Source organism: Bos grunniens, chromosome 3 (assembly GCF_055505025.1).
Source record: "Bos grunniens cultivar Pamir isolate PY7600 chromosome 3, Bosgru_T2T1.0, whole genome shotgun sequence".
Taxonomy (NCBI): Eukaryota; Metazoa; Chordata; class Mammalia; order Artiodactyla; family Bovidae; genus Bos; species Bos grunniens.
Window position 1 is genome coordinate 20,872,868 of NC_141167.1, and position 12,377 is coordinate 20,885,244.

Below are 12,377 nucleotides of genomic sequence, written 5' to 3' on the forward strand. Positions count from 1 at the left end.
AAAGAGCTGGGACCGCCCAGAGCAGCCTTACAGGCGGCGCGCGGTGCAGTGTGGGCCAGGCAGAGGCGCGGCCTAGTCCCGCCCTCGGGGCCGCCTACATGATCCGAGGCGCGTGCATCTTTCACGCGGGAGTTCGCCAAACCAGCGGTGTGCAGTGTCCAAGCTCCACAGTAGGCCACGCTGTGTGGACCCACATTCCGCAGGATGCTCGTGGGCAATCCACTCATCACCGTGGTGCAGCCTCCTAGCTCAGGCTTCCACTCCTCAGCTTCTTTCTGGAGGTAGGGGCGGGGTCCACCACGCGCGTGATGCTGAACGCCCGGCCCCCGCCACTCCTCTGGGAGGAGCTTCCTCATCACCGCCAGGCTTAAGTGCCTGCATCAAGCTTGGGCGGGTGTCTCCTGCTGCCCACCAATCCCGGAAGCTGAGGCTCACTTGGTGGCTAGCAGGGCACAGGACTGAGCTGGGAAGCCACACTACCCTGTTAACGCTCTGTACCGAGGTGAGTCTCTCCTCTGCTGCCCTGTTTCTTTGGCGCAGTGGAGATGGCCTCGAACCTTTACTCCACATGTGTCCGCCCCCATGTTTAGAGCGAATAGCAAATGCTCTGGAGGCGGCCAGACTTGGTTTCGGATTTGCGCTTCCTCTTATTCTTTAAATGATCTTGGATAAGTCCTCAGTTTCTCTGGCCCTCAGTTTTCTCAGCGGTAAAATCAGTTCCTACATCAGAATTGTAGCAAGAGTTAAGTGAGATAAAGCTCTTAAAAGCTACATGCACCGATTGTCAGTAAGTTTTGGTTGCCATCTTCCTTTTTTTGTTTGCCCACCGACACGGTTTTTCCCGGAAATCTGGCTTTCCTATAGAATCTGCGATTCCATAGGAATTATGAAATTAATAAAACCTGACGTGGCAAGAGGGGCGTGGGTTCGCTAGCTTTGGGACCTGCCTTGGGTTTGGGAAAGCCAGGGCATGTTTCTGTTTTGCCCGAGTGCTCTTTTCAGACTGAAATCTGAACCTTCACCGGATGGGGTTATTGTTAATTAACTCTTTTCCTTCAGCCTGTCCATACTCAGGGCCGCACGACCTCCCTTAGAAGAGTCTTGAGGGTTCTGATCAGTCTTGTTACTGCCCCCCATATCTCAGATTTCTTATCTGTAATACAAGAGCAATGCCTAATGTAATCACTGGGATTTTTTTTTTTTTTTTAATCGGAGATGGTAAAGTGCTTTGTTATTTTCCAGAGATCGTTGTTGCCAGGTTGTCTAAGAAGTAAAGGAAGAAAGTGATGGGGGCAGTGACTTTCTCAGATGCACCTCCAGCTGTCAAGATCTCCCCTGTTTGCCTGTGTGTGGGGTAGGGGAAATGGGCAGCAGGCACTGTAGCAGCTACCAGGTTAGATAAATGGCAGGCCCTGACCTTGAGGAGTGCTTAAATTTCTGAGGGAAAATGAGCACACAAATGCAGTGTTGTGCACAGCTGTCAGTACATGGGAGGAGCCAGAAATTTAAAGCTAGCTAAAGGGTGAGCTGCAGTTAGCCAGGCAAGGGTTGGACTTGTGCAGAAGGGAAGTGTGCAGAGGCCTGGAATCAAGTATGGTGGCTGCTTCTGCAGAGTCTGGAATATGTTGTCTTAAGTGAAGAGGTGGAGAGATGGGGGAGGTGGGAGCTAGGTTATAAAGGGTATTACTAAGGAGTCTGGACTTTACCCCTGTGGTAGGAGAGAACTACTGGAAGAGAGCCTGGGAGTCACATGGTCAGATTTGGGGACTGCTTTGTCGGGGAGAGGGGCCTCACTGGATCAGAGCAATCCCTGGTTCTGGGAAGGGTGGTCACAGCTGGAGCAGTGGCCCTGGAGGTGTGCTGGGTAAAGTGGCCTGGAGGATGGGCTGGGTAAAGATTTAAGGAGTATATATTTTAAAATTCTTTTCACATACATCAAGAAGTCCAGAGAGTGGTATTGCAGTCTTAGGTGTTACATTACAGTTTAGAGCAAACAGTATCTTTTTAAAAATATTTACAAGTATTACAGGATTTTTAACCCAGCCAGATAGACCAAATCTTGGCCACTGTTTCATATTTAAGGTGGCTTTCTGTGCTGGCGTCTTCAAAGTTCAGAAGCTATATTCCCCTTCCCACTACCTGTCAAAACCCTAATCTTATAATACTCAGAAATGCCTCAAACAAACTGAAATACTTTAGATGGCTTTTGTAAGACCCCCCCATGGATTATACTGTGATTGGATTTGTAAGACCCCCCATGGATTATACTGTGTTGTCTGGTTTGCTTTCACACTTGTCATCCAGGGCCTTGAGTCCTGGGGAGACAGAGTATATAGAACAAAGAACATGGTCAGGCGCTGTGCAGAGGGCTTTAGGCATAATATCTCTTCAGAATGGAGGAGCTGAGATTCAACCCCAGGTCTGTGCAACTCCAGAACTTAAACTATTTCCTCGTGCTCTGTTGCTGGATTTGATAAGTTTAGTTCTGGACATGTTAAGTCTCATACCTGTAGGATATACTGGTGGAACTGTCCAGAGGGAGGTGAATATATAGAGCTGGGGTGGGAAGAATTAGTGATTAAAGTCATCACTGAAGCTTGACTAGGGAGCGAGAAGGGATTGAGGACAGAACCCTGAGGGACACCAATATTTTTTGTGGGGGAAGATGGCAGAGAGGGAAGGCCTATGCAGCCAGGGAACACTCATGTGAAGACTGCTTCTTCTTCCTGTGTTTTCAAGTTTCTTGCATCCTGGCAGCAACTACAGAGCCCTTCTCTGAGAAGGGAAGATTAAGCCCCAGAGAGGAGGAACCTAGGCACTGACTTGGGATTAATAAAACCTGAGTCCTGATACTGCCCTCACCCGCCCCCCTATACACTCAGCTTCTCTCTTCCACCTTGAACCTCTCCCAAGATAACATGGGGGTGTCTGAATGCTGCTAGAGGTCCAGCTAGGCAGATGTTGACAAGCTCAGAGCCTTTTAACACAGGGCTAGGTTGAAAGGCTGATGCACAGGCAGAAGATAAGGAAGTCAGGAGCCAGCAGAGGATGACTTCCTGTCCTCTGATAGAGAAAAACATCTATCTTCTGCCTTCCATCTGTCCTTTGGAGCGTTTGTTCTTTGAAGATCTGTGTTTACTGTTTCTGCCTCTGATCCCTGCCCCCCAAGCCTTAGCCTTTTTGGTTTTCAGTTTCACCAGCAAAAGAAAGGGGAGAGGCAAGCTTCAGGTTTCTTCTTCCTTTTCCCCCAGGCCAGGTTTTTGTTCACACTCTCAGCCCAGGTGTGATTTCAAAGCCAACCCTTGTATTCTGAGAAATCTGGCAGAGGCCAACAGGTCACAGGTTGAAGATCAAGCCCAGGAAACCAGCCATTGTCCCTGGTAGCAGCTGGCAAGCTAGTTCCTTCTGTGAGATACAGACATGTTTGCCTGATTCTGGGCAGTTTGTGTCCCTGAGAAGTTTGGTAACAGAAGATTGCCCTCAGTGGTCCATGGTTTGCTGCCCAAATTGAACTGTTTTCATTTTAGCAGAAAGGATGGTCTCCAAAATGTTGTGTGTGTATGTGTGTGTGTATGCGCGCGCGTGCGTGCTTAGTCGGGTCCGACTCTTTGCTACCCCGTGGACTGTAGCCCACCAGGCTCCTCTGTCCATGGAATTTTCCAGGCAAGAATACTGGAATGGTTTGCCATTTCCTACTCCAGGGGATTTTCCTGACCCAGGGATCAAACCCGCAGTTCTTGTGTTTCCTGCATTGGTAGGTGGCAGTTCTTTCCCACTGAGCCACCTGGGAAGCCCACTAGACTATAATATTCTTCCTGGTGGTCCAGTGGTTAAGACTCTGCACTTTCCCTGCAGAGGGTGCAAGTGGGTGTGGGTTCGATCCCTTGTCAGAGAACAAAGATCCCGTGTGCCATGAGGCAAAAATAAATAAATAAAGTAATAACCTTAAAAAAAATTCTTCTGAGTCAGAAATGTTAAGGACAGTGTTGGTGTGTCAGTTATACTTGCAACTTATCCAGTTACCTACTCTACCATAATATTCTTATGTCCTTTCTGAACTTGGAAACAAAGGTTGTGATAATAAAAGTACTGACCAGCAATGAACGCAATCCTGAGAGTGATAGTTACAGTACTGATGAGAGCAGGGGAAAAGGATGTTTCTATATTATTGATTCTTGGGGTGAGCCCTCTTTCTCCTTTCCCTTGGATAAATCCTATTCATCAAAGCTCGACTCACATGTCACCTCCAAGAAGCCATCCCAGCCAGGTCACTTTTTTCTTGTAGCCCTTGTGCAGGTTTTGGTCCCGTCTTGTGGGTTGTGATATCCTCTGTCCTCTCCTGACCAGACCATGAACTCCCAGAGAGCAAGAACTATTTGAATATGTGTGTCTCTTGTGTCTAGCATAAGACCATGCATCATCTGCTGACTGAATGAGTGTTCTCAGGCCACTGGAGACTTCTGATTTTCATAGCTTTCCAAATAGGGTTGTTGCAGTTACCACGTGCTTTGTTCAGTTGGAAATTTTCAGATATCTGTGATTTACTGCTTTCCACTGCACTGAAGTCATGTGTCTGGTTCCTCTTCCTGGAAAGCTTCTTTTACTCTTTTTTAAAAAAAAATTATTTATTTTTGGCTGCACTGGGTCTTTGTTGCTTTGCACAGGCTTTCTTTAGTTTGGGCTAGTGGAATCTACTCTTTGTTGCAGTGCTTGGGCTTCCCATTGCGGTGGCTTCCCTTGTTGCAGGGCACAGGTTCTAGGCAGCAGAGCTTCAGTTGTTGAAGTATCTGGGCTCTGGATCTGAGGCTCAGTAGTTACTCCGGGGCATGTGAAATTTTCCCGGACCAGGGATTGAACCAGTGTCCCCTGCACTGGCAGGTGGATTCTCATCCATTGCGCCACCAGGGAAGTCCTTCTCTTTACTCTTGGGACAATCCAACTCATTCTTAAAAACCAGTGTTGGGAATTCCCTAGTGCTCCAGTGGCAAAGACTCTGCACTCCCAATGCAGAGGGCCTGGGTTCAATCCCTGGTCAGGGAAATTGATCCCACATGCTGCAAATAAGAGTTATGCTGCGGCTAAAAGATCCTGCATGCCACAGCTAAAGATCTCGCATGCTGCAATGAAGATTGAAGATCCTGTGTGCTACAACTAAGACCCAGTGCAGCCCAATAAATAAATATTAAAAAAAAAAGACAATGTCATTATTCTCTTGTCCTTGCCCTACAGAAGTCACTTGCTCTTCTGTGACACAGTGTACATGTGTCTTCTGTGAGGCATAGCATATGTAGTTTATTGGTCTGTGTTCTCTTGCCTTTTCCTGCCTTTTCTATCAGTTCCTTTTTGAATTGTTGACTCTCTCTGTCACTTAGCTGTTGATTTGGGGCAAATATCTTTATCTCTCTGAGCCTGTTTTTTTTTTTTTTGTAATCTAAAAAATAAGATACTTCGCTTGTAAGAGCCCACTCAGGCCTGGTAGCATGGCTGATCAGACCTCTGAGAGGGACTCAGTCTCTGTAGTGCTAACAGTCTCCTGGAACATTCATCCTTCGATTCTGAGCCTGTCACCTGGTCTCCCTTTGTCTCATAAAGGCCTTTGCTTATCTTACACTGGCTTGAGACCTCATGTAGTCAAGGTTGAGTACTTCTGGGGAGCCACCTCGCCTTTGTTTTTAGGTTTAAGAACTCTTTAACCAGACCCTTAGCCTGGTGAAAGGAAGGGCAGCCAGACTGGTGGTCCTGTTAGTGTTTGTCTGGGAGTTACTGGCTTTGGTTGGTTCTGGCTGCCCTGTCTCAGCTGCCTTTGCTCCCAGGCATATACACATGACCCAGTGTCTGTTCTCCTGCCATCTCTGTGCCCCCTTCCTCCCATGTTTTACAGGATCCTTGACCAGTCGCCCCAACAGCAGCACTGACCCTCACACCATTTTCTTCCATCTGTGTTTCAGGGGCAATGGCGGCTTCCTGTATCCTCTTACACACTGGGCAGAAGATGCCCCTGATTGGACTGGGCACCTGGAAGAGCGACCCTGGCCAGGTGAGGGATGGGGGCAGAAGGGGGTTCTTGCCTGTCTTCTAGGGAAAAGGCACTGTTTGGTAGAGGGTCCTTGTGTTTTCTCTATCACCCCCATCCCTATACTTCACATCTGGTAGGGATAAGCCTGGAGGGCGGTGGGAAGAAACAAGGGAAGAAGGAACCCATAGTGAGCTCTTGGTTTCCCCAACTGATCCAGAGCAGTGGTAAGGGGCCCAGCAGGGCCTCAAGCATAAGAAGGAGCCTGTTCCCTGATGATCTGTGCTGAGTGCTGTGGAGATGTGGCACTCCTTTGTGCCTGACCCTGGGCTGACCCCAAGGTGCCGTTTATCACCCTGTGCTGTGATCGTGTCTTCCGTTCCACATTTGGTTCCTTACACACAGCAGGTTGTTGCTGTTCAGTTGCTGAGTCCTGTCCGACGCTTTGCAACCGCTTGGACTGCAGCACGCCAGGCTTTCCTGTACTTCACCATCTCCTTGAGCTTGCTCAGACTCATGTCCATTGAATCGGTGATGCCATCCAACCATCTCATCCTCTGTCGTCACCTTCTCCTCCTGCCATTCCAGTATCAGGGTCTTTTCCAGTGAGTCGGCTCTTTGCATCAGGTGGCCAAATTATTTGAACTTCAGCCTCAGCATCAGTCCCTCCAATGAATATTCAGGATTGATTTCCTTTAGAATTGACTGATTTGGTCTCCTTGCAGCCCACGAGACTCTCAGGAGTCTTCTCCAACACCACAGTTCAAAAGCATCAATTCTTCAGTGTTCAGCCTTCTTTATGGTCCACCTCACATCCAAACATGACTACTGGAAAAACCATAGCTTTGACTAGACGGACCTTTGTTGGCAAAGTAATGTCTCTGCTTTTTAGTACACTGTCTAGGTTGTTATAGCTGTTCTTCCAAGGAGCAAGCGTCTTTTAGTTTCATGGCTGCAGTCACCATCTGCAGTGATTTTAGAGCCCAAGAAAATAAAGTCTGTCACTATTTCCATTGTTTTCCCATCTATTTGCCATGAAGTAATGAGACTGAATGCCATGATCTTAGTTTTTTGAATGTTGAGTTTTAAGCCAACTTTTTCACTCTCTTTCACCTTCATCAAGAGGCTGTTTAGTTCCTCTTCACTTTCTCCCTTAAGGGTGGTGTCATCTGCATTATTGATATTTCTCCTGGCAGTCTTGATTCCGGCTTGTGCTTCATCCAGCCGGGCATTTTGCATGAGGTTCTCTGTATATAAGTTAAATAAGCATGGTGACAATATACATCCTGATACATGTGACAATATGCAGTCTGATACAGGGTGACAACATATAGCCAGATAACACACAGCAGGTATCAGGGTTAAAGAACAACTTGGTCAACTGTTTATACCAAAGGTCAGCAGACTGTTTCTTAAAGGACAAGGTGGTTAATAATTTAGATTTTGTCAGACAACTTGCAAAATGCAGGTGGTTATGTACTTATATAACTATTTAAAAATATAAAACTTGTTCTTAGCTCAAGGGCTGAAAAAAAAAAAAAAACAAAAGCCAGCTGCTAGCTGGAGTTTAGTAACCCCTGCTATAGACCTTCCAGCCCAGGAGAGCCTGGGAATGAAAACTTGCTTTCCTAGATGGACACAGGTAGAGACTCAGCTCCCACCCGGGGTGGAGCAGCTCCCACCTGGGTGTTCCTTGTTCTTGGAATCTGAGTCAGAGTTGAGAGAAGTTTGGGAGGAACTCTGGCAGGGACAATGGCCTCTTCTGTCTGGGATTTAGGCTGGGATGGGTGGCGTGGTTGAATGAACTCTGTCTGCCTTTTCTCCCTTTGCTTTCCTTCCTACAGCTGCCTAGAGTCTGGTGCTGTAGGTGGGCACTGACACCGCCTGGGACAAGTCCAGGAGCTAGGCGAAGGCTGGGGGTGGAGGCCAGAGCCAGGGCCAAGATGGGTCAGGGATGGAGGGGTGGGAAATGGGATGGAGCAGGGTCGGTGAGAAGGGCACATGTCCGGATAGTAACAACTGCACCTAAGTGGGGATCTTGAGTTGCAGGGGGCCTAACACCCTTGGGTCTGCTCCTAATGCCATGTTTCTAGTCTGGTTTTTAACAAATTGACCCATCAACCTCCTTGGTGCCTGCTTTATTCTCTTCTGGTGGGGGCCTCTGGGCCCAGCTTCCATCTCACTTTTCCACCTTCCTTAGTTTTCTGTTCTCCCCCCCTCACCTCTTCTGCTTGTCTGAGCCATGGTCTACATGGCTTCCCCTTTAAATATATACATATATTTAAAATGGAATTTAGATTTATATATATATATGTGATTTTTTTATTTACATTTTTTTGGCTGCACTGGGTCTTTGCTGCACACAGACTGTCTCTAGTTGCAGTGCAGTGAGCGGGGACTGCTCTCTACTTATGGTGCATGGGCTTCTCTTATTGTGCAGCATGGGCTCTAGTCTCCCCAGCTCAGTAGCTGCAGTGCACAGGCTTAGTTGCTCCATGGCATGTAGAATCTTCCTGGACCAGGGGTGGAACCCATGTCCCCTGCTTTGGCAGGTGGATTCTTAACCACTGGACCACCGGGGAAGTCCCCACATGGCTTCTAAGGATCTGTCTCCATGTGGTCTTGCTTTAGGAACTACTTACCTGTGTATCACGCTTCCCTAACCAGCTCTTCAGGGTTGGGACCTATCTCCATGACTGTACTTCTACTTTCTGTCCTATCAATGTATCCATCCATCTTCTGAGCATGTAGCAGGGAACATAGTTTTTGCTGGGCCCTGCTGAGATTGCTTGGATAGGAAGGAACCTTGGAAGTTAGTGGTGAGGAGGAAAAAGGGTTTGGGGTCTCCACAGAGACTTCTGATCCCCAAGACTGGAGCCGTCTTCTATCTTCTCACTTCCACCGTGTGGATGACTACAGTGGTAAATTCCTGCCCCCTCACCCCATCAGTGACCCTCAGGAGGGCACTTTCTGGTCCAGGCCAACAGAGTTAAAACTTTCGCTTTTCTCACCTGGCAGGTTAAAGCAGCTATTAAGTATGCCCTGAGTGTAGGCTACCGTCACATTGACTGTGCTGCTATCTATGGCAATGAGACTGAAATCGGGGAAGCCCTGAAGGAGAATGTGGGACCTGGCAAGGTGAGGACTGGGGCTACAGAGAGGTGGGGTGAGAAGACTCAGAGGCTGGGGCTAAGGGCTGACTAGAGGGATCTGGCATCAGCTTCCTTCTAGTTCTTCTCCCAAAGGTGAGGGTGGGCAAGACTGGGTGCCCTTGGCTCTTCTGACTGTGGACTCTGTCCCCTGTACAGTTGGTGCCTCGGGAGGAGCTCTTTGTGACTTCCAAGCTGTGGAACACAAAGCACCACCCCGAGGATGTGGAGCCTGCCCTCCGGAAGACACTTGCTGACCTGCAGCTGGAGTATCTGGACCTGTACCTGATGCACTGGCCTTACGCCTTTGAGTGAGCCTTGCCAGGGTCTTCATCTAGGAATCAGGGGTTGGGGGAGTCATGTTAGTAACTTTTTGTAAGTTATAGGAACAGAGCAAGAGAAGAGCACTCAGTCTTTTCTGCTACAGTCTAGCTACAGAAAAAAGGAGTGCCACTTCACAGGGCATGTATCCTAGGGTGTATATGGATGAGTCCTCCTGTTGCCTTTATACACTGGGGAAATGTTCTAGCTTTTGCTGCGCTCAGCCTTGGGGTTGCAGTAGAGTAAGCTCCCACAGAGGGTGTGGGAGGAGACGACCATAGCTCCATGCTGTGTACTTGAAGGAGGCTGTAGGAGCCTACAGTGCAGTTTCCCGAGGTGGGGCAGAGGGAGTTAAGGATGACTTCCCAGAGGGGAGGGGATATAATCTGTGTCTAGGAAGAAGGGAGAGGGGATGGGCATTCCATATGGAGTTAACACTTGGATCATGACCTGGAAAGGTGAAAAACCATGCTTGTTTCTCATTCTTGGCCCTCTACCCTTTCTGGGCTTCGACTGTGGGATGTAGAATGGCTGGACGGGTAGGTAGACAGGAGCCTACATGCCCACACCTGGGGGGCTGTCTCTCACTCAGGCGGGGAGACAGCCCCTTCCCTAAGAATGCTGATGGGACTATACGCTATGACTCCACCCACTACAAGGAGACCTGGAGGGCTCTGGAGGCACTCGTGGCTAAGGGGCTGGTGCGGGCTCTGGGCCTGTCCAACTTCAACAGTCGGCAGATTGACGATGTGCTCAGTGTGGCCTCTGTACGCCCAGCTGTCCTGCAGGTGAGCACAGCAAAGCAGATCAGTTGGTTTGGGGATGGTATGCATGTATGTGTGTGTGTGTGCATGCGTGTGTGTAAATGAACATGAGTGAGCAGATGATGAGTTTACTTCAGGAAATAGCTAGAAAGTTGTCAGAAGTGTTGGTGCAGAAATCCTCCGAAGTGTGGGAAGAGAATGAAATAGACAATGGAAAACTGTCTAGAGAGTGAGAAAAGCAGCGTGAGGGGAACTGGGGGTCAGCAATTCAGGGTTGGTCAGAATGTGTGTGTCCGGGTGGGGCCACCACAAGCCAGCTGCGGCCACCCCTGGTGATAGGTTGTTTCTTGGTTTAGGTGGAATGCCACCCATACCTGGCTCAGAATGAGCTGATTGCCCACTGCCAAGCACGAAACCTGGAGGTGACTGCTTATAGCCCTCTGGGCTCCTCTGATCGTGCGTGGCGTGATCCTGAGGAGCCTGTCCTGCTTAAGGAGCCAGTGGTCCTGGCACTGGCAGAAAAGCATGGTCGATCTCCAGCTCAGATCTTGCTCAGGTATGAGCAGTCTTAGGGAAAGACAGTCAGGTTAGGGAGAGGGCTCCTGGGCTGGGAGGCACGGGTTGAGGGGTTCCAAATGCCTGAATGAGGCTGAGAATCTTGCCGTGTCATCTTAGGAGAGGCCATTCTGAGGCTCGTTCCCTCTTCCAGTGGGGCTTGGGGCTCTAGGAGCTCAGAGAAGGCTGCATGGAGGACAAAATGCTCATGAGTAGTGACTGTTTCGTTTACTTCCGTCTCCCACTTAGGTGGCAGGTCCAGCGGAAAGTGAGCTGCATCCCCAAGAGTGTCACACCTTCCCGTATCCTTGAGAACATCCAGGTACTTGATGTGTCTGTCCTGTCTTCTTTAGCCCATTGGGACACAGTCTGACCCTGACTCTGGCTAAGAAGGCAGTGATCTGGAACCCCAACTTCTACTCACAAAAGTGGCTTTCCTGACCCCCGCCTTCCATTCCCAGGTGTTTGACTTCGCCTTTAGCCCAGAGGAGATGAAGCAGCTGGATGCCCTGAATAAAAATTTGCGATTCATTGTGCCCATGCTTACGGTGAGTGTGTATCACCCCCCAGAATCAGGGAATCTGAGATTCGGGGCAGGATTCTGGCCTAAGTCTGGCCTCCATATTGCTGAGTAGAGGCTTGGCAGGATGGTATTGTTGGTAGGATTGCTGTCCTGGACACAGTGGGCTGTTTTTTATTTATTGAGCTCCCAGAAGGAATCTGGTTCAGGGATAAGGCAGTTAGCCTGTGAGTTCCAGTCCTGACTCTCAATACCTTGTAACCTAGAGCAAGTGATTTAACTTCTCTAAGCTTTAGCTTCCTTTGTGTAAAATGATCCCAGTTCCTGACACATAACAATTTCTCAGTGTAAATGGGGCGTTCTCAACCTTGTTAGAAAGGGAAATAAATAGTTCCTTATCCCAGCTGAGACTGTAAACTCTTGGGGATAGAGTCAGCCATGTACCAGGCTGTGGGTTTGGTGCTGGAATGCTGTTGGTACTGTGGCATTCTCTGAGGCTAGGTCCCTGTCACTGACGTCTGTCATAGTGCTGTACACAGGTGAGGCTGTTCAGGAAGATTCTTGGGAAAAGATGTCCTGGAACTAGGAGGACGGGCAGGATGCGGGAATGTCAACTCCTGCTAATGGAGTCATCTGTCTGTCTTTCCAGGTGGATGGGAAGAGGGTCCCAAGAGATGCAGGGCACCCTCTGTACCCCTTCAATGACCCATATTGAGACCACAGCTTCCTGGCTTCCTTTTCATCTCTCTGCTGTAAGGTCCTGCTGTCTACAGAAAGGAGTTAATAAAGCCCTTGGAGTATCCATCCATGCTACTCGCTTGTCTTATTGTCTGGTCAGACTTGGTATGGAAATTGTTTCTCTTTGGGATGCTGGGTGTTACCTGCCCTGAGCCCAAACCCCCTTATTTTCTTGGTTCTGGAGAAACAAGCATGTAGCTGAAGTCCATTTCCACTTTCATCAGATCAGATCAGATCAGTCGCTCAGTCATGTCCGACTCTTTGCGACCCCATGAACCACAGCATGCCAGGCCTCCCTGTCCATCACCAACTCCCGG

The 12,377-nt window shown here is 48.9% G+C and overlaps 1 protein-coding gene across 1 annotated transcript; it reads left to right on the forward strand.

Annotated features, from left to right (window-relative positions):
- The first annotated feature begins 396 nt into the window (after positions 1 to 396).
- On the forward strand, positions 397 to 12,126 carry AKR1A1 (aldo-keto reductase family 1 member A1). The gene is made up of 9 exons (XM_086385808.1): positions 397 to 502; positions 5,949 to 6,037; positions 9,032 to 9,151; positions 9,322 to 9,473; positions 10,076 to 10,271; positions 10,604 to 10,803; positions 11,052 to 11,124; positions 11,264 to 11,350; positions 11,972 to 12,126. The coding sequence occupies exons 2-9, from the start codon at positions 5,954 to 5,956 to the stop codon at positions 12,035 to 12,037; spliced, it is 978 nt and encodes a 325-aa protein (XP_086241934.1). The 5' UTR covers positions 397 to 502; positions 5,949 to 5,953; the 3' UTR covers positions 12,038 to 12,126.
- Positions 12,127 to 12,377: the final 251 nt, after the last annotated feature.